This window comes from Etheostoma spectabile, unplaced genomic scaffold, assembly GCF_008692095.1.
Source record: "Etheostoma spectabile isolate EspeVRDwgs_2016 unplaced genomic scaffold, UIUC_Espe_1.0 scaffold00569425, whole genome shotgun sequence".
Lineage (NCBI taxonomy): Eukaryota > Metazoa > Chordata > Actinopteri > Perciformes > Percidae > Etheostoma > Etheostoma spectabile.
Genome location: NW_022605121.1, coordinates 45,551 through 72,296, shown reverse-complemented (window position 1 = coordinate 72,296; position 26,746 = coordinate 45,551). Strand labels below are relative to the sequence as shown.

General features: G+C 41.6%; 1 protein-coding gene and 1 long non-coding RNA gene across 4 annotated transcripts in view; one reads left to right on the top strand and one right to left on the bottom strand.

Moving 5' to 3' along the window:
• The first annotated feature begins 1,186 nt into the window (after window positions 1-1,186).
• Window positions 1,187-23,051, top strand: LOC116684957 (uncharacterized). Its single transcript, XR_004330877.1, has 3 exons — window positions 1,187-1,197; window positions 7,599-7,607; window positions 22,964-23,051. It is a non-coding gene; the product is annotated as an uncharacterized LOC116684957 (long non-coding RNA).
• A 160-nt stretch (window positions 23,052-23,211) lies between these two features.
• LOC116684955 (zinc finger protein 79-like) overlaps window positions 23,212-26,746 on the bottom strand; it is a 41,025-nt gene continuing 37,490 nt past the window's right edge. Inside the window, exons 2-3 of one of the 3 annotated variants that reach the window (XM_032510310.1) lie at window positions 24,747-25,357; window positions 23,212-24,089 (exon numbers count right to left, since the gene is read on the bottom strand). In XM_032510310.1, coding sequence (XP_032366201.1) covers window positions 24,759-25,357 — 599 coding nt within the window. In that variant the 3' untranslated portion in view covers window positions 23,212-24,089; window positions 24,747-24,758. Of the gene's footprint in view, window positions 24,090-24,253; window positions 24,328-24,512; window positions 24,579-24,746; window positions 25,358-26,746 lie in introns of those variants that run through there. The other 2 variants (XM_032510308.1, XM_032510309.1) reach the window with 2 other exon arrangements.

The following is a 26,746-nucleotide window of genomic DNA, read 5'->3' as shown; positions in this document are numbered from 1 at the left end:
TGAAAAACATTTTCTCCCTTATCTCAACATTTTTGTTGCTTTTTAGTATTTTTTATGAAGTTTTTGTATTTTAGATTTTTTTTCTTCTTCAATTTTGCTGCTTTTTCCAACATTTTTCACCCGTATTTCGACTTCCTTTATTTTGGATATAAAAAAAACCTCTGAAAACGGGTCAAATTTGACCCGAAGACAACACAAGGGTTAAGGCGGTTGCCGAAGTTATCTGAAAGGCATATATCTGTGCACATCTTTCACCCATCTCATGTTGAGCACAACTGTTTCTAGTGCTAAAAGTAGAATGGGAGCCTTCAGCTATCAGGCTCCTCCAGTGTGAGATCAGCTTCCGGTCTGGGTTTGGGAGGCAAACACCGTCACCACATTTAAGGGTAAACTTAAAACTCTCCTCTTTGATAAAGCTTATAGTTAGGGATTGATGAGTCGCAGCGTCCGCCTAACCCGGCCCACCTGTTTCTTGTCAGATTTACCTACCATATGGTCAATAATATAATAAAACTGGAGAGAGGAAGGGCAGTACAGCCTGACCAGGCTCCTCTCTTTACCCTGTCTCTCTTAATTATACTGTTATAGTTTTAGACTGCCGGACTTCTTTTGACACTCTGAGCTCCTCTCTCCTTTATCTTTCCATTTGTGTGCATGCATGTCCCAGAAATGATTGTTACTAACATAGCTCTGGGGAGTTATTCCTTAGTCCTTATGTTCTTTTTCCCCCAGCATGTTTCCTTGGATCAGGGAGGCTCCAAAATCATGGTTGCAGCTGTCGCTGTTGTCCTGCTACTCGTCCTACGATCCAAGACCCCAAGACAGTTAACAATATTGGACTAAACGTAAACATAATTTAAGTAGTCCTTAACAAGATTACATAATACGAATTGAGACGCATTACTTACCTGGAAATGTCCTTCCGTCTCTGCCATCTTACAACAATACTAGAATTGGTTAACACAGTTCTAGAAGTGGTTAACAATATCTTTTGTCCACTACAGCAGGATCTTTTTTTCCTGACAGCTGTCCTGCCTAAGTATGTAAAATCATTGATTTAGATTATAATAGAGAATAATGTTTACATGTCCGTACAACTGAAATTTCAAAAATAGGAAAACCCACCGCAGTGATTTTCTTGGCAAGATTCTTTGCTCAGTGCCACATATTCTATGAGTGAAGTACTCCAGAGTCCTTGTATCTACCAGCGCTAGGATCTTGTAAACAAAAATAAGTTATAAATTTATAAGCTTGTCCATGGTGCTTACCAGAGCCTCTCTTTCCATGATGACATTCCATGATGAGTTTTGCTGGGTCTGCCTTTTAACAATAGTAACAACATATATGACTTTCTTTGAATCATTCTCCATGGTGGTGTAGGTGCAGTACTTGGCACAGTGTCCTGGACTGTCCATTCTTCCACCTGCTGTAAAAGTCACACACAAAAATTATCTTCTAACAAGAATTGTAATGACATACTTGAAAGTGCATGACAGGTTCTAAGGAGAGCAAGATCAAATGGCAAATAAAAAACTTGTACTTAAAAAAACATCATGATGTAAGGATTGTACACACAGATTATTTATGTTTGACTTTTATGTTTGCCCATGTTCTTGTAGTTGGACTGGTGGGACACTTTATAATAGTTATTCCCAGACAAGAGTATGTTTCTAGCCATCATAAGGTCCCCTGCCTGCATACCGTATTTTAGTGTGTGCTGTGAGTTGCACCTCATGGTGACCATTGGAACATATCTGTATGATAACAAAACAGTAAGCTGCAAAAAGTTAATTTTATAAATGAATCAGTTTTTCCACTTTTCTGTCATTCACCAGCCACAAGAAATCACACTGTTTAGCTTGACATTAGTCTAAGCCTACCCACGTATATTGGCAGTCACAGGACAATGTTAAACTATAAAGAGGTGAGTAAACTAACTTCTGACAAACCTCATACAAATAGATGGGATTTAGTCCTCATCCAAACTACTAGCTTCACTAGCTGTTTCCCAAGCATCATCATATTATCATCCGGGTCTCTCCAGTCAATCCAGAAAAGAAAAAAAATCACAAAGACAAATACAGAATAACTCAAAGGATATCACAGCAAATTGCACAAAGGGGGTGAATATTAGGAGGGTTCAGTTTTTTGAGACCTGTCATCATGGCCATCAAAACACAGGAAAAGTATAAAACTAGGGATTCGAATTGGGTGACCAATTGTCCTCTTTTGCCTGGACATATCCACTTTTTATGTACTGTCTGGGGGGGGGGGGGTTCACAGTTTTTTATGGGACCATTAAGCTACACGCTTAATGGAAAAGGTTTTAATTGATATTTAGTTGAAGCTGGCACAGAATATGTAATATTTAGAACATTATTTCATATTTATTTATTTGAAGAGAGCTATTATTTTGTTACAGGTTGTTTCTTTTATTACGTAAGTTATTTTTTTACCATTGAGGCATAATAAAGCATGTTCATCAACCTCTGAGAAGCCTGTCTGATTTTGTGTTTCAAGGCCGGCCGAGTCTCCTCTATTTTGAAAATCAATATATGGTCACCCTAGATTAGAATAATAATTACACTGTGTTTTGAAGATCATTAGTGTCTTCTGTCAGGCTAATGGTGGACTCATCATGAACACTCATTTTAGAAAAAAAAAAGAATTAAAAAATTGTTTTAAAACGGGGTGGAATGGTTGTGAACCAAGTCTGCATCACACCGGACATTTATGTCATTTGTGCATCCCTGGTTTTTTTAGGCTGGCAGTTGACGTCACGCAATACTAGCATGCACCAGTCAATATCAAAACACCGCCATTTTTGTAGGAAAGTGGAGAGCCTAGTGGAGCGCCAGAATTGGAGCTGAGCCAGAGTCGTTACTAGTTAGCTTACTAGCTAGTTGCTTTTATTGTAATGCACTGCCTTTTTCCATAAATGCCTTGATTCAACATGGTGGATAGCTGCTGTGTGCCAGGACGCCAGAACCAACAGGAAAAAGACAAAGGGAGGGAAAAATCAAAAGGATTTCCGCCATAAAACATGCTAGAAGCCATCAGAACCAAACTGAGCAATGGGAGCCCACAAACAATAGATTTTGGTTATGCTGTGACCATTTCATATCCGGTAACAGAAATATCCTATTTAAATAACGTTAGCTAGCAAAACATACTAAAACGGTTTCTAATGGTTGAGGCTAGTAGGGCTACATCTACGGCGACAAAAGTTAAGTTTAGGTTAGGCACCAAATGACTGGTTAAGTTTAAGAAAAAGATCAAGGTTTGGATTGAAATACACTAGAGGAACTATTTTGCGAGATTCATGGGGTTTTTTGCGTACTTTTCGGCCATAGCTGTACTCCTTTCTAGCCACAACTGTTAGTTATTACAAAATAGCAAGTTCTACCTGGCATGGATTTTGTGTAGATTACAAAGTCTAATGTTAGCTAACCTAAATGAAGCCACACAGTGGTGTAACGAGCCACCACCGGCCCTTAGGCAGGATTATCAAGGTGGGCCTCCCTACTTGTTAATCTTTACATTGTTAATTTCCTATCCTGGCCTGGGACACACATTCATACAGTTTTATTGGACTTTAGCGTGGTTGTCCTCAATTTAGGTTATCCTGTATGTCTCAACTGCAGTTTTTCCGGTATCCACCGGAACAGAGCAGCCACCCGCCCGCTGCTGAAAGCCGACAGGACTGAAACAGCGGCTTTATAGTGAAAAATCGTTAAAGCGTAAATTGATGTTAAAATGTGTCCAGGTTGGCAGAAAGGCCTAAAATGTTTTGCACATTCTTTCGCTGTACGTTTTGTTGGTAAATGTAAGATACTTGCGTCACACGTCTCGTCTTCATAGCAGGAACAATTAATTTGAACCGTTCTTCTCACATCCGCTTGGTCAGTGGCTCTCACGGTGGTGATCCATATATCCGTGTGACGCTTCTCTTGGGCCACGCTCCACTCTTTTCCTTCATTCCTGGAGCATGTCTTTGACTGGGTGCTGGACAGTGGCTTCCCTGCAGTGTTTTCACGCTGGTATTTGTTGCTGTTTTGTTGTTGTGCTTTTGTTGAAAGTGTTCGCTCCTTTGGCATCATTTGTTGGTTTGGCAACGCCACTGAAGCACAGAAAAAGTTCATTAGAAAAATAATAATTTCCTGAAAACTATCAGGTAGTCCATTACCAAGTATGGAAAGTATATATAAAAACAGAACACTAAGAAAGGCAAACAGTATTGTGGACAATCAAAAGCACCCCCTTACCTCCTTATTTGAACTGCTGCCTTCCGGATGACAATACTGTGCTCCTCTGTTTACAACAAACAGATCCAAGGTATCCTTTGTTCCACAGGCCATCAAACTATAAAAAATTAATAATAAAAGGTCCTGTACGGTAAGGTATCTTATTTTTTTTAAACATTTTTTTCAGTTGGTCTGGAACCCTATCTCTCACCCCATATGCCTGAGTGCTCTGGTCTACGTTATGAGTATTGATGTATAAATGTTACAGGTCTTTTTTGTCTTATTTGTATTAATGATGTTTGAATAATATGCCATGTGATGTGATTTCTGCTGTAACCTAATAAACACAAGCAACAACAACATCTACTATATGGTGAGTGGATTGTGCCACAGATAACCTATCGAAGGAGACTGTTGTGTGTCCAACGTGTGGATAGACTACACCATCATCAGTGTACATCACAGTTGATAAGTACACTGCCACACATAGGGGTGCCCCCCCCCCAAAAAAAAAGAAAATGAGTGATTTCTAGTCAGTTATATACAGTAGGCCTTGGCCTATGTTATAGCTAGGTTAAAATGTCTTTCAATTCATTCAGTATATACATGTTCCAGGCCCTTTATCCATGATAAAAGTTACTAAGTACTGACAGTATGAAAACAATTTGATAATTAAATTGTAGTACATCATCAGTTTATGTGACCTACACGGTTAGAAGAATGCATTGTAACTCTAACATTGATTGAACATTGGCGCCATCTGCTGGATCATTTGCACTAATTGCCTTACTGTTTAAATAAGCTTTATAGATCTGTTTACATGTAACCTTATGTATGTGTATATGCATATGATGTATACACTTATACTATATACAACTTACTGTATACATAGTAGTCAAACATTGATGTTTAACGTTACCTTAGTCACAGGCTAAGAAGCTCCCCAGCTATATAAGCTGTTATTTTTATGATTTTTATCATATATCTGGTGACTATACCTTTGTTAAGGTCCAAAGACAGTTGATGATTGTTGTTTGCTATTATATTTAGGATTGTTGTTCGGACAGCTGAACAGAGGCAGAGTGATATGGCTCTGAGCTGAGGTAGTTAATGCTGGCATCTGTCTCTTGTTGCCATGGAGACATTCCAAACATTCTGAGTGATCATTAATCATTTTAATACTTCTTTGTAAGCATGATAAATTATTAGCCACACATTAGTAACACATAAGCACCAGAAAGTAAGCAAAAGAACACTAACAAAAGGTGACTCTAACAATGAGAATATCTGTACTGTACTCTAAGTTAGGGGAAAAATCACAATGACAACGACGTACATAGTTTAGACGTCTTTAGATACTGAAGGCGTGTGTATCACACGTTCGTAAGTAGGCCTATGGCGAGTGGGTTCTGCCAAGGATACCCTGGAGAAGGAGCAGGAGAAGGCTACCCTCCCCGTTGCTGCCAAACTGTGTGGATTTTTGAAGTGATTTAATAGGGTTTGCAGACAAGAGACCAGCAACAAGGCTGCTGCGAGGGCATGTTAGAAACATTTTCCGACGGCAATGTGACAACGGCATATGTTAGAAATGCCATACAAATTTACACCTACTAAAGACGTCTAAACTAAGTGTGTCGCCTTACAAACGTGTGAAACACACACCTTCACTATCTAAAGACGTTTGAACTATGTACATCGTTGTCTGACTTTTTAGATTCACATTTTGGTAGTGTTCTTTTGTTTACTTTCTGGTACTTATGTGTTGCTCATAATGCGTGGCTAATAATATCATGCTTTTAAAACAGTATTAAACCTTTCTTTAACTGTCTATGTTTTAAACTGCTGAATGAACACTCGGAATGTCTCCATGGCAACAACAGTCAGATGCCGCTAGCATTATCTACCTAGCTAAGCCATCTGAACAACAATCAATAAAATATCAATTTGGCATAATTAACCAAAATCAACAACAATCATCAACTGTCTTACGCCTTAGAACCTTGACGAAGGTATAATCACAATATGATCAAAGTCATAGAAATAACAGCTTATATAGCTGGGGAGCATACTAGCTTTAGTTGCATCCACTTGTTATCCAAAATGAACGTCAATTCACTCCAAAAATACAAACGAATCAACTAAAAGGGTATTCTCCTAACGTTAAAACAAATATGTCGGTGCTTGAGTGACATTTACCCATTATGAAATGAATAAGTCAGTGGCTGGTCTTCATTTGCCATCTAGATAAATAACAGAGCAGCCTACACAGTGAGATCTTGGTGCCTTTGACTCAAATCTTATTTTTTTTAATTGGGGGTATCTGCAAATACACTTAATAAATAAAGAACTTACAGTAGGCTACATATAATGTTTAACGTTATCTTGTTCATCTTTGTTTTTAGCCATAACATGGACGTTGAACAGATATATGATGTGTGTATACAGAGGTTACATTGGGCAGCGCACCAGAGCGCAGCTCCGCCTCCTCAGGTGCACAGGTCTCTGCCGGAGCTCAGTTCCATCTCCTTCAGCACAAAATATTTTGCCTTGAATGTTTTGCGTGTACCCCGAATGGATTTTGAAAAGTTGACTGACAAATATGAAACTGTGCATCACTTCGTCAGTCCAAAAAGGAGGTCTTCAGAAGTAGGGACAGAGTCCTGTATAACCAGGCCAGGAACACTGACCAAAGAGATCGAAGCAGCTAAGATAAGCTGGAAAACCGCTTTACAAACAGCAACCCTCAGTCAGTGTGGAGGCCTGCAGACACTCACAAACTACAGGAGACATACCCTCTGTATACTGCTGGTTCTGAACGCCCACAGTCACATTCCCCTCCCCACACAAACTCACCAACTCACACTTTAGTCAGTCACCTTCCCCTACCCGTACGCTGTCACTTCCCCCCCTTTGACCCCTCACCTGCACTCACAATCTGTGAAGTGGATGTGCGCCAGCTCTTCCAGAGGCAGAAGACCAGAAAGGCTCCTGGCCCAGATGGTGTGACACCACCCTGCCTGAAAATCTGTGCAGACCAGCTGGCCCCCATCTTCACTCAGATCTTCCACAGATCACTGGAGCTTTCCGAAATTCCCTCTTGCTTCAAATACTCCACAATAATCCCAGCTGTTAAACTCATGAATTTTGCTGACGACACAACGATCATCGGTCTCATCCGGGATGGTGATGAGTCAGCCTACAGACGGGAGGTTGATCAGCTGGCTCTTTGGTGCGGTCTGAGGTTACTAGGACTGATGGCAGCGGCTATTCTGACTACTAGGCCGCCTGTTTATGAGGGATTTCCAGCGTTGGGTGGCCTCCCTCAGGCTGGATCCTGTGCGTCATGGCGGACAGAGGGTAACAGTTACCGTGGAATGCGGAATGGCGCTGCGCCGCTGGAGGCATCCGGCTTAAACCGTTCCGTCAGTTACACACGCTGGCACGCAGATTGATACTGTGGAGCAGCAGGCACCTCCTGTCTCTGAAAGCGACAGATGTCCCCGTGGCTCTGAACCAAGTCGCAGATTTGCTGTCCAGGGGCACGCCACTGTACGGCAACTGGGCTCTGCATCCAGCCATTGTGAGGCAGGTGTGGTCACGCTATGGCCGGGCCGAAGTGGACCTGTTTGCATCGAAAGATAATGCGCAATGTCCGCTGTTTTTCTCAATACACGATCCAGGCGCGACTTTTGGTGTGAACGCGCTCGCGCACGCATGGCCGTTGGTTCTCCTGTACGCATTCCCTCCTCTGGCTCTGATGCCCCCCACTTTGTCCAGGGTGAGAGAGCACTAGAGCAGGATGATTTTATTAGCTCCACACTGGCCGGCGATGCACTGGCTGGTGGAGATATATCTACTCCTTTGCGGACAGCCGTGGCAACTTCCACTACGCAGGGACATGCTGTCCCAGGCGGGGGAGACAATCTTTCACCTGCACCCAGAGCGACTGGTGCTATGGGCTTGGCCCGTGAGTGGTGCAATTTAAAGGCAGTTGGGCTCCCACAGAATGTGATTTACACTATTCAGAGTGCCAGGGCTTTTTCCACCAGATCCCTGTATGACTGTAAGTGGAGGGTGTTTGAGGAGTGATGTCTCAGGAAGGGACTTGTCTCTTTTCAGTGCCCTGTTGGTGCAATTTTGTCATTCTTGCAGGACTTGATTGACAAACATAAAGCCTTCTCCACCATAAAAGTGTACCTGGCTGCCATTGCAGCTTGTCATGTGGGGTTTGAGGATAAAACAGCTAGCCAACACCCTTTGGTTTGCCGTTTTATGAAAGGAGCACGTTGGCTGCTCCCATTTTCTAAGCTGTTGGCTCCCCCATTGGACCTGGCAGTGGTGTTAGATGGGCTTGCTAGCCCTCCTTTTGAACCACTGGAGGAGTCAAAGTCAAAGTACTTTTATTGGTCTCCCTAAGGAGAAATTTGCATTGGACACTGAGCAACTTAGCTGCAAGATTTACAGACACAACGAAAGCACAGGGTTAAAAAACAATTAAAAAACAAATATACAGTTAACATATGGGCTACTCAAGGGCCTGTGCAAATAGTAGATTTATGATTTCCCATACTAAATAAGATAAAAGCCATACTTCAAAACAAAACCAATTTCATTCATCCATCACAGTCACAGATATACCTTAAAAATATTCATAGTCATACTTTCATCTCTGCTCATTAATGAGCTTTACTGGAATAGGGACAAATGAGTGCTTATACCGGTCATATTTACACAAAGGAACCCTGTACCTCTTTCCTGAGTTCAACAACTGTGAAAACAAAACATGACAGTTATCAGACAGAATGGTCTTAGCCTGCCTGATTGTTGCCTGATCAGAAAGCTCCTGCGGGTTGAGAGGTGCAGGTGTTCCCATAATTTTACCTGCCGTTTTAACCAGATTAAAAATCTGGGTTTTAGATTTTACTGTCAAATTCCCAAACCAGCTGGTAAAAAGGAGGTCGACCTGAAGCATCTGTCTTTGAAGACAGTGCTGCTGCTGGCCTTGGCGTCTGCAAAACGTGTTGGGCATCCATCATGCACTCAGTTTGCCCCGGGGCGTGTCAGGGTGTTATTGAAACCTAATCCTGACTTTGTGCCCAAGGTGGTTGGCTCATGCTTTCCCATTAACCTTTTGGCGCTGTCTTCCCTGCCTTTTTCTTCCTCAGAGGAATGGCAATTGCATGCGCTGTGTCCAGTTCATGTTCTGCACATTTACATGGACAGGACTACGGAGGACGGAGTGACCTGCTATTTGTGTCCTGGGCTAGCCCCCAGAGAGGGAAGCCTGTGACAAAGCAACGGCTCTCTCAATGGGTTGTGGAATCCATTGCTCTGGCCAACACGTGTCAGGGTTTTCTGGCCCCGCAGAGCCTGCATGCTCACTCAACTCGGGGCCTTGCTGCCTCCTGGGCCTTATTTAGAGGCGTTTCAATCCAAGACATTTGTGCAGGGGCATGGTGGTAATCACCTCTCACTTTTGTTCGGTTTTACAGACTTGACGTCTCTGCACCGAGCGTGGCACATGCAGTGCTGAGCACGGGGCCATTGCTGGAGCAGAGCATTGCTACCTGAGTGCCGGTGGTTCCTGAGATAAGCTTGTCTGGCAATACGGGAGTCTCCATATCCCATAGTGAGACATCAAAACGAATGCTATGAATGAGAACTTTATGTTACTTGCGTAACCCCGGTTCTCAGAGTAGCATAAGTGAGATGTCTCACCAGACAACCCTTCTCGCTGGGGCGAAGGGAGAAGAGGTGCTTATTTTGAATGGTGTCCGCGTCGTAGCGTAAGCTATTTAAAGGGGGATGGATCCACGTGACATGGACACTCGATCACCAGCCAATCAGGATTGGCATAATGAGATAAATAATTCTGAGGAATACGCAGGGAGGCGTATCCCATTGGGAGACATCTCACTCATGCTACTCTGAGAACCAAGGTTACGCAAGTTACCTAATGTTTTGTCATTTGTAGTAAGAACATTGTGAGCAATATCATACAAAGCAAAATTCCTTGTATGAGTCCTCATACTTGGCAAATGAAGTTGATTCTTAGTTTCCACTCTCGCTGTAAAAAGCTGTGCAGCTTCAGGTTTATGGATGCGCTCTGCCTTAGACATTCTGTGTCAGATGTGTCGCGTTTAAGCTTCATTAATATCTGCCACAGTTTTGGTTTTCCACATCCAATGTAGAGCAGCGTACAGCCACGTCCCTAAACATCCCTAAAACCTTCGCTCATTCAGAGACCAGAGACCCAAACAGGTCTCTATGTCAGTCAGAAGGTCTGAGATTTACCGCATCAGCAGAGCAATCATGTATTGCACAGCAGGCTATGGTGCAGGTAGATTATTTTCTGGAATATAGTGACTTTATTCTTCTATTAACCAATTATAACTTTATTTTTCACAAAATATCACAACTCCTCCAAACCTCAGAGAACACAGATGGTATTAGTTATGTTTGGAATGTGCAAAACGTTTTGAGAAGAAATCTTGCTCGAACATCTGAAATATTACAGTCCAGGGGTTTACATCCCCAACAAAAGATGCAAAAGAGGAGGGAAGAATAAATGCTTGAGATACAGTACGTTTGCTGACTCAGATTTAATTACATAGAAAAGTCGATCTAAAGGAAAATTAATACAAATCAATACAGAATACAGTACAAAAGAAGAATGAGGTTAGATGTATTAAACAGAAGCACAAACTTCAACAAATATAGAAAGCAGCAAAGCCATCAGCTGCAACAGTAATGGGTCTAACAGACTGTCATCAAGACAACAGCAAGCGTCCTACTGCAGACCAGGTGAAGGAAGAACAGAAAAACCAAATTAAAATATTCTACGTGTTTCTAATGAAAATGACAATCCAGCAACTCCACCAGAACTGCACTGAATGAGATGAGTCTACAAAACAATGATAAAAATGTTAATATCTTCACTAGTTTACAAACATATTCACTATTAATGACAGTGTTTCATTTCTTAGCTCCCTATCTCACATCTATTGTCCACCCTAACATTATTTCAGCAGTACATGCTGGCTTTAATTAAGATCAGAACGAATTAGTCTTTTGATTTTTTTGCTCATTATTTTGGCATTGATGCGACCACTGTTTCAAAGCTTTTCAAACACTGTATTGACGTAATTTATTTCAGATTGGTGCCATAATTCTACGGCCTAAAATGGAATCATTAAAATCTCTTCCATATTCATTTAGGAACAATAACTTTGAAAAGACTGTATGCATTATTAATTGTTTCAAAATATTTACAGAGAAACCAAGTAACTTACTAGCCAGTGTGTTAAGGGGATGTGACAGGAGGAGGACCCAAAAGCAGAGTCGAAGCAGGCGAGTGGCACTTCAACAAAAAGTCTTTATTGCAGTCCAAGAAAACACAAAGGCGGGCAAAGTCAGAACATAGGTAATCCAAAAAACACAAAAAACTCCAAAACCAAAGGCAGAGCAGGGTAAGGCAATCACAAGGGGAAAGTCCAGGGGAGTACTCACAGAGAACAAAACGGAGAAACAGGAAAACTTGTAGAAACATGTAGCACACTGGCTCGAGGACAAAACTAATGATGCAGCACTAGACAATGGGAACACAGAGGTTAAATACAAGAGGTAATGGGCAACAGGTGACACATCAGGTGAACCATATCAGGGCGGGGCAGGACAATCAGACAAACAAAGTGAAGTTAGACAAGACAAGACAAGACAGGAAGCTGACTAACAAAAACAGGAAGCAGAAAACACAGACACAGGGAACCATAAGACAGAACCTACAACACCAGACAACGGAGAAAACTGGGACAAAAACACAGGGAAGGCCAAACGGGAAAACAACCCCAAACCATAACACAGTGCTCAGTGTTACTCAACATACAAGTCTCACCATACAATTAAATATTTAATTGCCATCTGGCAACAAGGCTCACTTTCTTTAATTAGTCAGGTAAGGTAGTCAGAGTTGTCTTCATATATTTAACATTTTGTTTGAATTTCAAATAAATATTTAATTTAATTTAATTGTGTTTTTTTTTTGCTAATACCAGTAAAACTCCTTCCACAGATTGGTATTTGTAAATGTAAATGTGCTGTATTTATATAGCGCTTTTCTAGTCTTAACGACTACTCAAAACGCATTGGTGTTTCTTCAACCAAAATTCCTCACTTATTTCAAGCCGTAGATCCTTAATCAACTTGGCCACTTCTATAAACCTTGGTTGTTGGTTTCCTCATAAATTCTCCTTTTATTAAATACTGTTTTAAAAGGGAAGGCTCTATTAATCATTTCCAGTTTGGGTGTTGGAATATGAAGCCTCCTTAATTGTAGATACCCCCCCCCCCCCACACACACACACACACACACACACACACACTTGTTCACTCTCTCTCCTCCACACTGTCTCACCCACCATGCTCCCCGCAGGATCATAGGACTTTTTACTCTGGTTATACATAACCAAGAGTGGAAGTACTTTTCTTTACACTACAATATAGTTGTCATTATAAGGCTTAGTTTAATCACAACAAACTTTGTAAAATCCTCAACAGTTCCAACTGTTTCTTGTAGATTTGACCATAAAATCTATGTCACACCCACGTTGGAGAAATTCTCAGAAATAGGTTTGTTTCCTGTTCAGAAATACCCCCAGCATGGCTACAACCCTAAGCTAAAAAAAACAACAACCCAAAATTTACCAAGTTACTCAGTTCACTTTAATATTTGTTTCAGCCAACAATAATTGCTGATAATTTTCGTTGCTTAATTGTTTAGGAGTATATCACTGTATAATCAATTCATTTAATTTTGTTTTACCCTTGTTGATTGTCATACAGTCTCAACAATGCAACTTCAGTCTAAGAAGTAAACACTTAATTTAAAGAAAGACAACATCAAAAAGAAAGGTCTTCAACCTTGATTTCAAAGAACTGAGAGTTGGAGCGGACCTGCAGTTTTCTGGGAGTTTGTTACAGATATGTGGAGCATGAAAACTAAACGCTGCTTCTCCCGGTTTAGTTCTGATTCTGGGGACAGAAAACAGACGTGTCCCAGACGACCTGAGAGCTTTGGGTGGTTCATAGTGTAGTAGCAGATTAGAAATGTATTTTGGCCCTAAACCGTTTTGTGATTTACAAACTAGTAAAAGTATTTTGAAATCAATTATTTGAGGCACAGGAAGCCAGTGTACAGACTTCAGAACTGGAGTGATGTGATCTACTTTCTTGGTGTTAGTGAGGACTCGAGCAGCAATGTTCTGAATCAGCTGCAGCTGTCTGATTAATTTTTTTTTTTAGGGAGACCTGTAAAGACACTGTTACAGTAGTCAAGTCTACTAAAGATAAAAGTCCAAATCCTGCTGAGACATAAGACATAAGGTGATAAAAGGCTGACTTTCTAATTATCTTAATGTGGCTGATCAGGTCTGAGTCCATGACTACATCAAGATTTCTGGCTTTGTCTGTTGTTTTTAACATTGTCATTTGAAGCTGAGCGCTGACTTTTAATCATTCCTCTTTTGCTCCAAAAACAACCACCTCACTTTTTTCTTCATTTAATTTAAGAAAGTTCTGGCTAAAACCTAGCTCTACTCAATCCTATGGAACGCTTTTTTGGCATTATAATAACTTCAGGTTGCACTGTTGATTTAGTGGACAATAATACATTAAATACCCCCCCCCCCGTACATTAAAAAAACGATTGTCACCCAGGAGTGAAGCCAGTTTGGTCTTTACAGGTCCTTTTGATATTATTTACTATTATTTTTGTCTCTTATGTAACTTTCCATTCCACAATCTGATCACAATGTACTCTTTTTGTTTTTCCCTATTACAGAACATATGTACAGATTGTGGTGAATCTATATATCCTAAATCAGCACTCTTGTTTGAGGATGAAGATTCCACAGAGGGTGCTCTTCACTACAGCGACCTACATCTACATCTTACATCTTATAACTTATTCCCTATAATATATTGTTTATATGCTTATTCAATCAGTCAGTTTCTAGGTTATGTTAATATTTAATAGTCATAGTTAATATTTAATTATGATCTACTACACTGTTCAATCCTTGCACTGTTCACTTTTGCACTCACCATTGCACACTGTCTACCATAGCCTTACCTTATCATGGTCATTGCATTTCTGTGAGTGATTTTTATTCTTATGAATGTGTGATATATGTGTGTATGTGTTGGTTGTGTTATGGTTGTCTTGCTACTGGTTGCGTAAAATTTTAATCTGTCTGTCTGTCTGTCTATCTACCAAATTTGAGTCCAGCAGATTTATCAAATAACTTTGTTTCTGATAACAGTGTCAGTATGGTTGTGTTTGAACAATCGCAGTCTTTTACTAACTTTGCATCCATTCTTGGGAGTGGAGAACAATATTCCCTTGAGGACAGTACCGATAAATCAGCAAATGAAGAATCACATTTGGGAGAAGTTCGTAATGAATGAAAGTAGAAATAAATATAAGTAGAAAGAGTATTCTACTTATACTTATTTGTTATGAGACACACACACATACTGGTGTGGCCCTCTCTGAACTTCTAGATTTCATTAGTATTCCCTGTCCAGAAAACATACTATCAACCTCAAAGCATCCATACATCCATCCATCCATCTCTCCATCCATCCATTTTCATCCGCTTATCCGGTTTGGGGTCGCGGGGGCAGCAGCCCCAGGGAGGGGACCCCGAACTTCCCTTTTCCGACAGCCAAACAGCTCTGACTGGGGGATCTCGAGGCATTCCCAGGCCAGTTTGGAGACATAATCCCTCCACCTATTCCTGGGTCTTCCCCGAGGCCTCCTTCCACCTGGATGTGCCTGGAGGGAGGAGGGCCTCTGGTAAAGATGCCCCCAGGAGGAATCCTTACTCGCCAGCTACCCTCCTCAGAAAACCCATTTTGGCCGCTTGTACCCTGGATCTCGTTCTTTTGGTCATGCCTTCATAACAATGGGTGAGGGTAGGAACGAAAACTGACCGGTAGATTAAGAGCTTTGCCTTCTGGCTCAGCTCTCTTTTCATCAAAACATTAAATTCAATGTAATACCACACCTGCTGTGCCGATTCTCCGACCAATCTCCCGCTACATTGTCCCCTCACTTGCAAACAAGACCCCAAGGTATTTAAACTCCTTCACTTGGGGTAAGGACTCATTCCCTATCCGAAGTAGGCACTCTAACGGTTTCCTGCCGAGAACCATGGCCTCAGATTTCAAGGTGCTGATCCTCATCCCAGCCGATTCACACTTGGCTGTGAATTGATCCAGTGAGTGCTGAAGGTCACAGGCCAATGATGCCATGAGGACCACATCATCCGCAAAAAGCAGCTATGAGATCCCCAGCCCACCAAACTGCAACCCCTCCCCACCCCGACTATGCCTCGATATCCTGCCCATAAATACTACAAACAGGATTGGTGACAAAGCGCAGCCCTGGTGGATGCAGGTCATACAGAGATTGGATGGCCCTGAGCAGGGACACCCTCAACCCATACTCCCGCAGCACCTCCAACAGTGTCTGGGGCTTTGCCACTGTGGAGTGTTTAATTATCTCAGTGACTTACACAAGGGAAACTGATGACAATCCCCTATCATCCTCCAGCTCTGTCTCTACCATAGATGGCGTATTAGCTGGATTAAGGAGTCCCTCAATGTGCTCCTTCCACCACCCTCTTACCTCCTCAGTTGAGGACAACAACGTCCATCCTTACTGTTCACAGCTTGGATGGTTCCCTACTTCCCCTCTTGGGTGGCAAATGGTTTTCTAGAAGCACCTTGGTGCCAATCGAAAGTCCTTCTCCATGTCTTCTCCAAACTTCTCCCACACCGCTGCTTTGCCTCTTTCACGGCAGAGGTTCTGGAGCCCTCTGGGATAAGATATCCCGGGAAGACTCCTTAAGTTGGACGGCTTCCCTGACCACCGGTGTCCACCAGGGTGTTTGGGGTTACTGCCCCTTGAGGCACCTAAGACCACAGCTCCCAACCGCAGCTTCAGCAATGGAAACTTTGAATGTTGCCCACTCAGGTTCAATGTCTCAAGCCTCCACAGGGATGCACAAAAAACTCCGCCGGAAGTGTGAGTTGAAAGTCCATCGGACAGAGGCCTCCTTCAGGCGTTCCCAATTTACCGGCACTAGCCGTTTGGGCTTACCAGGTCTGTCCAGAGTCTTCCCCATCCCCTGACCCCAGTTGATAGCTCTGTCCCTCTTTTTACCCGAATGTCCAAAACATACAGCCTCAGATCAGATGAAACAATTATAAACTCTATCATTGACCTTCGGCCTAGGGTGCTCTGGTAACAAGTATACTTATGAGCATCCCTATGTTTGAACATGGTGTTTGTGATAGACAATCCATGACTAGCACAGAAGTCCAACAACAGACAACCACTAGATCAGGGATGCCGTTCCTCCCAATCATGCCCCTCCAAGTATCTCCATTATTGCCCACATGTACATTGAAATCCCCCACTGAAGCCCTATATAGGACTCCATTCAAGGTTTCCAAGAAGGCCGAATACTCCGAACTCTTGTTTGGTGCAAATGCACAAACAACAGTCAGAGTTTTCCCCCCCACCACCAGCAGATGTAAGGAGGCGACCCTCGTCCACTAGAGTAAACTCCAACGTAGCGGCGCTCAGCCAGGGGCTTGTGAGTATCCTCACACCAGGGGCATCTCCGGAGTAGAAAAGAGTCCAACCCCTATCCAGGAGTATGGTTCCAGAACCGAGACTGTGCCAACTTATATACATTTTAACATCAATGTACGCTGTAGCAATTTATTCACCCTGATGTCGCTGAAAGTGGCTGCTGTTTCAGTCCTGTCAGCTCTGCAGTGGACAGGGCTGCTGAGTTTCCCCCACAACACACACACACACACACACACACACACACACGGTGGATGCAGAAAAAACGGAGATAAGAAGATAAGACGTACAGGATGACCTAATTTGATGACAGCTACGCTCATTATTGTAAGTGCAATGATAAGTTAAATTCCAATAAGTCCTTTATCAAACCGTATGAATGTGTCCCAGCCCACCCCAGGATAGAAAATAAACTAACAATGTAAAACTCAACAAGCCACTGACAGACATGTTCAGATTTGATTCATTAAATAAATAATTATTTTTTTATCTTAAATCTACCAGCCCTTTCATATTATACCAACATTTGCTGCATCCTCAGCCTTTAAGGTACTGTTACTAGGAAAACTCAGCCTACAGTGTTTTTATTCTCACCAAAACAAGTTTCCTTTTTATTTTTAAGAAACTATACAAAAAAAAATCACAACTTTGCTTGCAACTTCTGTCTCCTGCAACTTTATTGCAACAAAGTTTTTTTGCAATTACTTACAGCTCCCGCAACATCAGGCATTTTAGGCCACATCAATCTTCACAAAAAGTCTGCGAAATCCTTGAGGGACTGTATAATCAATACAAGGTCACCTACAATGTCACTTATATTGTCTAAACTATGAGTTTTACATTGGTGACAAAGATGGTTAAGGGCAATGTACAATATATACAAATACAAATAACGTGCTGAATGCTCACAGAATAATGATGACTTATTTATTATTTCCAAAACACAAACAAGTTGAAACATCTTCGTCAAAGAGAAGCTATTGCCGGTTGTCTTAAATCAGGAAATAGCATAATGTAATCCAGAGAATTATGATATATGTAGTAGTAAAATGTACCATAATCTAAACAAAAATGGAGGCTCACTTAATTGTCCTCATGAATACTTCTCAACCTCAACTGTGATGGAGTGCTTGTAATCATCACTCTTACGTATTTGGACATTACAAGGGATTGTAAACGAGCTTCCTTACAATGTACGCAAATAAAATGTTTTTCGTTTTGGCAGGAAAAAAACAAATGTTAATACATGTTTAAAGTCGTTCACTTTAGAGTGTCAGAAGTTGTCAACCACAGGCTTCAAGCTAAAAAGATGCAGCATTTTGAAAGATTGTAGAGCTGTTACAGCTCTTAAGATGTGATTCAGATGCCAGGCCCTGATATTGCAAAACATGACCCAGTTAAATGGTCAGTTCGGATGCAGCCTCTGTCTACATCCTAGTGAAAGATTACAAAAGGGAAATGGTACTGTTAGGCTATACAGTGGGGTTTGAAAGTTGGGGCACCCCAGGTAAAAATGTGTATTAATGTGCATAAAGAAGCCAAGAAAAGATGCAAAAGTTTGGGCACCCTGGAGAATAATTACCTTGTACTGCCCCTTTGACAAGTATCACAGCTTGGAAACACTTCTTGTAGCCAGCCAAGAGTCTTTCAATTCTTGTTTGAGGTATCTTTGCCCATTCTTCCTTCCAAACGTCTTCCAGTTCTTTGAGATTTCTGGGCTGTCTGTCACACACTGCTCTTTTAAGGTCTATCCATAGATTTTCCAATTATGTTGAGGTTAGGAGATTGTGAAGGCCATGGCAAAACCTTCAGTTTACGTCTCTTGATGTAATTCACCGTGGATTTTGAGGCGTGTTTAGGATCATTATCAATTTGTAGAAGCCATCCTCTCTTTAACTTCAGCTTTTTCACAGATGGCATCAAGTTAGCATCCAAAATTTGCTGTAATTTCATTGAATCCATTTTCCTTCTACTCATGAAATGTTCCCTGTGCCACTGGCTGCAATACAACCCCAAAGCATGATTGATCCACCCCCATGCTTAACAGTTGGACAGAGGTTGTTTTCATTAAATTCTGTGCCCTTTCTTCTCCAAATGTACCTCATTGTTGATTCCGGCCAAAAAGTTCTATTTTAACCTCATCGATCTACAGAATTTGTTTCCACAATGCATCAGGCTTGTCTATATGTTCATTTGCAAACTTGAAACGCTGATTTTTGTGGTGAGGACGTAAAAGAGGTTTTCTTCGGATGACTCCTCCATGAAGACCATATTTGTACAAGCATCTCTTTATAGTGGAATGGTGTACCAAAACTCCAGTGTCTGCCAGGTCTTTCTGGATGGATTGTGCAGTCAAACGTGGGTTTTGATTTTGCTTTTCTTACAATCCTGTCTGATATTTGTCTTGGTCTTCCAGATCTTGCTTTAACTTCCACTGTTCCTGATGACTGCCATTTCTTAATTACATTCCAAACAGAGGATATTGGCATCTGAAAACGCTTTGCTATCTTCCTTTAGCCTTCTCCTGCTTTGTGAGCATCAACTATTTTCAGTTTCAGTTTTCTAGACCAGTGGTTCTCAACCGGTGGGGCACGCCCCCCCGGGGGGGCGCGGACTCTGTCCCGGGGGGGCGCGAGTAGACTACAGGATGGGAGGGGAAAAAAACTGTGCTCAACCACGGGAGCTGCCGTGAGCCCCTCTTATGAAGGTAAATTTGGTGCAAAAGTGAGAGCGCGTAGATGCGATGTGAGCACTTGTAAAATATGACTTGAGAGCTTGTGAAAAAAATCTGTACCCGTGTTTTTTTTCACTTGAGTCACTTTTCCAGTACAACCACAACTCAGTGATTACAACCTCTGGAATCTGTCGCTGCAGTGTGCTCTCTCCATCACACAGCGGCGAGTCTGCGCTCTCCAGTTTTGCAACACTTCTTGCGATACATTTGGTGCAAAACTAATTTGTACCTGTGGACTTAGTCTGTGGAGCTCTGAGCCAACAGGACGGCCGGGGACAGCAGGGTTTCTATCACCTGATGAGGGACAACTCTGTCCGGCTTATTTATGTAGCATGAAAGCTAGCGTTAGCTAACTAGCAGCTAGCACGCTTCTAAATACAATACCTTTTAATTATCTCAACACTTTTTAACAGTCCAGCTGAAACACTGGCGGTGAGCACCAGGTCCTGCAGCCGCAGACGGACCGCCGTCAGTGGGGCTCGGCCAGCATGGAAACATCGCTAGAAAGCTCCGCTGCCGACCTCCACCTGATCTGATCTCCAGCGGGACACGGAGAGCTCCAGACCCGGTAGCAGCGGCACTGCCTCCCTGGAGCCCACCGCCAGTGTTGGTGGAATTGCATTTAGCGAACTAACCCCGCTAATGAATAAATACATTTTAGTTATCCTAACACTTTTAACAGTCAAACTGAAACACTGCTGGTGAGCTCCAGGTCCTGCAGCCGCGGACGGACCGCCAGTGTGTATAACGCCTGACTTTTAAATTAAATTGTATTTATTTGTAACTTATTTGTAAGTGTGCTTGTTGGTTAGTCAGCTAACGCTAGCTTGCTATTCCACCAACACTGGCGGTGGGCTCCGGGGGGGCTGGTCCGCTGCTACCGGGTCTGGAGGTCTCCGTGTCCCGCTGGAGATCAGATCACGTCGAGCTCGGCAGCGGATCTTTCTAGCGGTGTTTCCACGCTGGCCGAGCCCCACTGACTGCGGTCCGTCTGCGGCTGCAGGACCCTGGAGCTCACCGCCAGTGTTTCAGTCGGACTGAAGTGTTGAGATGATTAAAAGGTATTTACAGTATTTAAAAAAAGCGGGCTGGATGCAAGTTAGCCAAAGCTAGCTAGCTAACGTCCTGTTGGCTCAGAGCTCCACAGACTAAGTCCACAGGTACAAATTAGTTTTGCACCAAATGTATCGCAAGAAGTGTTGCAAAACTGGAGAGCGCAGACTCGCCGCTGTGTGATGGAGAGAGCACACTGCATATAATATAATATAACATGAGAAGCTGCAGTGACAGATTCCAGAGGTTGGAATCACTGAGTTCTGGTTGTACTGGAAAAGTGACTCAAGTGAAAAAAAACACGGGTACAGATTTTTTTCACAAGCTCTCAAGTCATATTTTACAAGTGCTCACATCGCATCTACGCGCTCTCACTTTTGCACCAAATTTACCTTCATATTCCTTTCGCGTCAACATATTTGTGTGAGGCAGGATTCTCAAAAATGACTGCACTCAAAACTAAATACCGTAATTGTGCACAAATCGAGGATGATTTGAGGCTATGTTTATCAAACATTGAGCCAAGAATTGAGGATCTTTGCAAGGCAAAGCAGGCTCAGGTCTCACATTTATATCACCAACCTGCAAGCTTCTTTAAAAAATGCAGATGATGCCTACTATTAGACCTAGTGATAATAACAATAATAAAGCATAAATTAATATCAGAGGTCTGGTGCCAATTCCCAATTATAGCATGGCCTAGTAATGATAATAAGCCTACTGATGATGATGATGATGATGATGATGATGATGATGATAATAATAATAATAAAAACAATAATAAAAACAATAAAGCATGTAACCTCATATAAATATATAGCAATAGCCTAGTAATGATGATAGGCCTAATACTACTCATAATAATACTAATAATAATACTACTAATAATAATATCTTCAAGCTTACATTAGAAGTCTGGTACTACTGCCAATTATAAAAAATAGCCTAGTAATGATAATAGGCATACCTACCGCTACTGATGATGATAATAATATTAATAATAATAATGTGGGCCTAAAAATAATAGCCTGCCTATCTATCTATCTATCTATCTATCTATCTATCTATCTATCTATCTATCGTTCGTGGTGTGTGGGGCGTAGGGCACTAGGGCCCCAACTGCAATGAACCAGCTTTGGGGCGGCCCAGCTTGCAAAAGGTTGAGAACCCCTGTTCTAGACAACTGCTTAGAAGAACCCATGGTGCTGATTGTTGGGGAAAGGTCAGATGAGTCTGGGCATTCAAAACCTTAAGATTGACATCACCTGGTCTTTCCAGACAATGATTGAGAACAATCCATGACACTGTCAGGTCTCAGCATCCAAAGGGGGCGGTGCATAAACTCTGCAGGGTGCCCAAACTTTTGCATACGACGGTTTTTAGTTTTCTGTTATTTTAAGTGTAAATGATGGAAATAAAATGTACTTTTTGTGACATATTATACAAATGTCTAATTTGTCATTTGATGTCTTTGGAAATTTTTCCATCTTTTCTTGGCTTCTTTATGCACATACATAATACAAATTTGTACCTGAGGTGCCAAAACATTCGAGCCCCACTGTATCCTGGGCCTCATTAAAGACTGCCTACTCAACTATATACTCATTCAAAGTATTTTAATAACCTAATGTCCAAGAAACCACTGACAGTGAATTGTGTTTCGGGTGTTTTGTTTCTGTGATGCCTGATGCTGGCTGTCGGAGCTCTCTGCAGTCCTGTTGCCTAATAGCTTACAGCTGGCAGTATACAATAACGCTATTTTAAGTTTCATAAAACATCCCTAAATTCAAGAATATGTAGGATATTTGTGTTGTCTCGCATTGACAGAATTACACAGCGCTAGCACACACTAGCACACACTAAAAGGTCAAAGCAGAGGCTGAGAAACAGTTTTAATTTACTATACGATTCCTTACAATAAAGTCCCATGGTATTTAAATGTTTTATTATGAAGGGGCAAAACCAGGATATGTTGGATCTTCATCATAAGGCTGCTGGAACGAATTCCAAAAGTCAAATATAATTTGAATAGTAAAAAAAAAAAACAAGAACATTGAAATGCTGAAATTACTAATTAAATGGGATTTTTAGGTTGGCTAACATTACCTAATCTCTCCCTTCTGATGAACAATAAGTTAGCGGGTGTGAGCTAATGCTCCGTACAGAGTAACATTAGTACGGGGGGAGTGGCTGGAAATCGTAAAAATTATGGGAAACAGTTTCAACCTGACTTTAAAACTGACATCCACCGATTCAAATGCTTGTTTTCATTAGTTAACTAGCTCATTCTTGTTTCCTAACTGCGTTGCGAGTTATAGGAGCTTAGCTGAGAGCTTCATGGAGACAGCTAAAGTTTATGTTCGCTACCTTACAGTGGTTAGATTTAGCTTCCACCTCAAAGCTTGCCTTCTAATAGTTGTATTCTATGTAGCGTGACACTGCAAGAAACAGGTTTCGTATAAATCACTAAAATGGTAGTGACAGCATCGTTTGGCTTTTCAGTTCCATTAGAATCGTGGTTAACTTAGCTAGTTTATGAGAAATCGTTTAGGCTGTGCTTTCTAACATGCCATTGTACTAACTGAGCACAGTCAGCCTTTAAAACAAAGCCGCATCAATACACTTGTTACATGTTTCATTACAGTTCTGTTGATTTGTTTACCCATACTTATTTCTTTACCAAATAATCATTAACTTATTTTGATAACAATAACAATTATAATAAAAATAAAGTAATAAATATAGATATACAAGGTTCCAAACCATATAGTCATTCCATAGTTAATTACACTCTTCAAAACAGTCTATCAAAAACATTCAATCATTTGTCATTTATCATACAAAAATGTTCAGAATCTTGTCAGAAACAAAAGCTAGTATTTAAAAATAGCAAAAAAAGCACATTCCCATTTAATAGAATTAATTATACAATAATAAAAAAACTTCTTGCAAAGATGTGCAAGAAGCTTCATATGGAACTATCAAATACTTGAGGCACATGGATTTTAAGTTTTTTTTAAACTTTAAACTACAAGCGATACTGAGATACTTTGTAAATGGACATTTTTTAAAACCAACAAGCATAAGGTTTACATCATTAGGAACAAAGTGGTTTACACAGTACTGGCACCATTCACATACATTCTTACTCTAGCTACTATACAAGGTGCCACCTGCTCACGGGATAAACATTCACACACATTCATACACCAACGGCACAGCCAACAAGAGCAATTTGGGGTTGAGTGACTTGCCCAAGGCTACTTTGACATGAAGACTACAGTGGCCAGGGATCAATATTAGTTTAGATTTTCACCAGTGTGGGTTCTCATATGCCTTATTTACATTGAAGTGTCACAATATCTTTGCCATCAGGTCTTGCAAACGTACGGCTTCTCATCTGTGTGGACCAATGAGCCACTACTTTGTCCAAAATCTGTTCTACGGTTTGCAAGAAAACGGCTTCCCACCTGTGTGAATTCTCATGTGTCTCTTCAATGTTGAATCAACAAAGAATCTTTTCCCACAATTCTTGCAAACATACGGCTTTTCACTTGTGTGGACTCTCATGTGCTTAACTAAGCCTGAAGGGTCACAGAATCTTTTCCTGCAGGTCTTGCAAATGTATGGCTTCTCACCTGTGTGGGTTCTCACGTGAACCAACAATGCACTATTTGTCGAAAATGTTTTCCACATGTTTTGCAAGAATATGACTTCTCACCTGTGTGGGTTCTCATGTGGACCAGCAAGGCACTATATTGCCGGAAATCTTTTTGACACGTTTTGCAAAAATAGGGCTTCTCACCTGTGTGGGTTCTCATGTGGGCCAATAATGTACTGTTATGTCTGAAACCTTTTCCACATGTTTTGCAAGCATATGGCTTCTCATCTGTGTGGATTCTCATGTGGTCTCTAAATTCATCATATCGTCCGAAATCCTTTTCACATGTTTTGCAAGAATATTGCTTCTTACCTGTGTGGATTTTCATGTGCCTTGTTAGTGCTGAGACATCACAGAAGGTTTTTGTGCAGCTCTTGCAAACGTACGGCCTCTCACCTGTATGGGTTCTCATGTGAATTTCCAAGTGATTTTTACGTCAAAATCTTTTCCACATGTTTTGCAAGAATATGGCTTCTCACCTGTGTGGACTCTCAAGTGTCTCTGAAATGCTGAATTATACTTAAAGACTTTCCCACATGAGTCACATATGAAAGACTTTTTACCTGTTTTAGTATTACGGTGTATCTCTGACAAGTCAGTGTTGTTTACATTGTTACTGTGACAACTCCTCTTGTGATGTCTCTTTTTTGGATCTGGCTCTGCACTTCTAAATGATCCTGAGTCTCCATGAGTCTTCACACCTTTCTGATCTTGGCTCTGAGCCTCATTAGGGAGGAGCTGGTGGTCACTGTTTGATTGTGATACCACAGAGGTTATAACTGGCATGTTAGCTACATGCTCTTTCTCTGCTGCACTTAGAGGGTCATCATCAGGATTAAAGGTCATAGTCTGACCTTCACTGTGGTCACTTTCAGTCTCCTGCTTCAGTACAAGCGGCTCTCCCTCCTGACTGGTGCACAGTTCCTCTTGTTCCTCTTTAATCTGTGGAAGCTCTGGGTCCTCAGCGAGAATGTCCTCCTCCTTACAAACATGTTGCTGTGGGAACTCTGGAGGGACAGAGAACAAAGGAAATAGGTAAGTCTGTTTTTGTAAAAAAAACGACTAAAACATTGTTCTCTTTTTCTTGGAACCAGACTGTTAAAAATAATTGACAGAGCTTACGGGTCTGGGTCTCTTTTTAAACTGTGTAACCCCTTACTATAAATGTATGTACGCCCAAAAGCCAAAAATGGCATATGCAAAAAAAAAACATGTGTACGCACATCTGTAAGCAATGTTCCTGTTATGGTGGGGGGTAGGTGAGGACCCAAATGCAGAGAAGAAAATTGAGTATGGACCAGGTGCTCGGTACACTATAACAAATAGAACTGGTTGCAGTGATTTCCAACTTGGTTGTGAAAGACTAAGAACAAGACTTTCAAGGGAGTTATAATTCAGTTTAGGTTTAGAGCTGATTAGTAGACTAGAATCGAAGATAGCTGCAACTCCACCTCCTCGGCCTGTGCCTTGAGGAATGTGAGTATTAATATGACTGGGGGGGGATTCATTTAGACTAACATATTCTCCATCACCCAGCAAGGTTTCAGTAAGACAAAATAAATCAATATTAGAATCTGATATTAATTCATTTACTAGTACACCTTTAGAAGAGAGAGATCTGATGTTTAAGAGTCCACATTTAATTCTCCTATTCTTTTTCACTATTGCACTTGTGGTTTTAATTGTTATGAGTTTTTCATGCACAGCTCCTCTTCTGTTTACCTTTGATTTAAATAATTTCAATGGTCGGGGGGCAGACACCGTCACTATGGGGTTTTTACTAGGTGACTCCTGGAATGAAGGAGCAGAGAGTGTGTTAGACTGGGACTCTGCCTCCTGGTCCCAACTCTGGATTGTCAAGGATCAGGTCCACTAATAAACGTGTCGAGATTTCTAGAAATGAGAGCTGCTCCATCCCAAGTGGTGAATGCCGTCTCTCAGAATCAGACCAGGTCTTCCCCAGAAAGACTGCGGTGTCGACATTGACTTTGCGTATGTACACACTGATTCAACATTAATCTTAGTAACCTCCATTTGGCGTAACCGGAGTCATTAACGCCAACGTGAATAACAATCTTGCTGTATTTATGTTTTATCCTTAGCCAGCAGTTTCAGATAAGACTCAATGTCGCCCGCTCTAGCCTCCGGGATGCACTTAACAATGGCTGCCGGCTTTGCTAACTTCACGTTTCTCAAAATGGAGCTGCCGATAATCAGAGTTGGTATCTCAGCGGGTGTGGTTGCTGAGTGAGGAAAATCTGTTAGAAACGCTAACAGGCTGGTGGCGGTCCGTGCCTTTGAAAGCTCTTCCTCCGCATCGCACATTCACCCAGGCACTATGTCCTGGCTGCTCAGGAGTTTCTGGGGGACGGCTACCAGAGTAAGGTGACCAGATT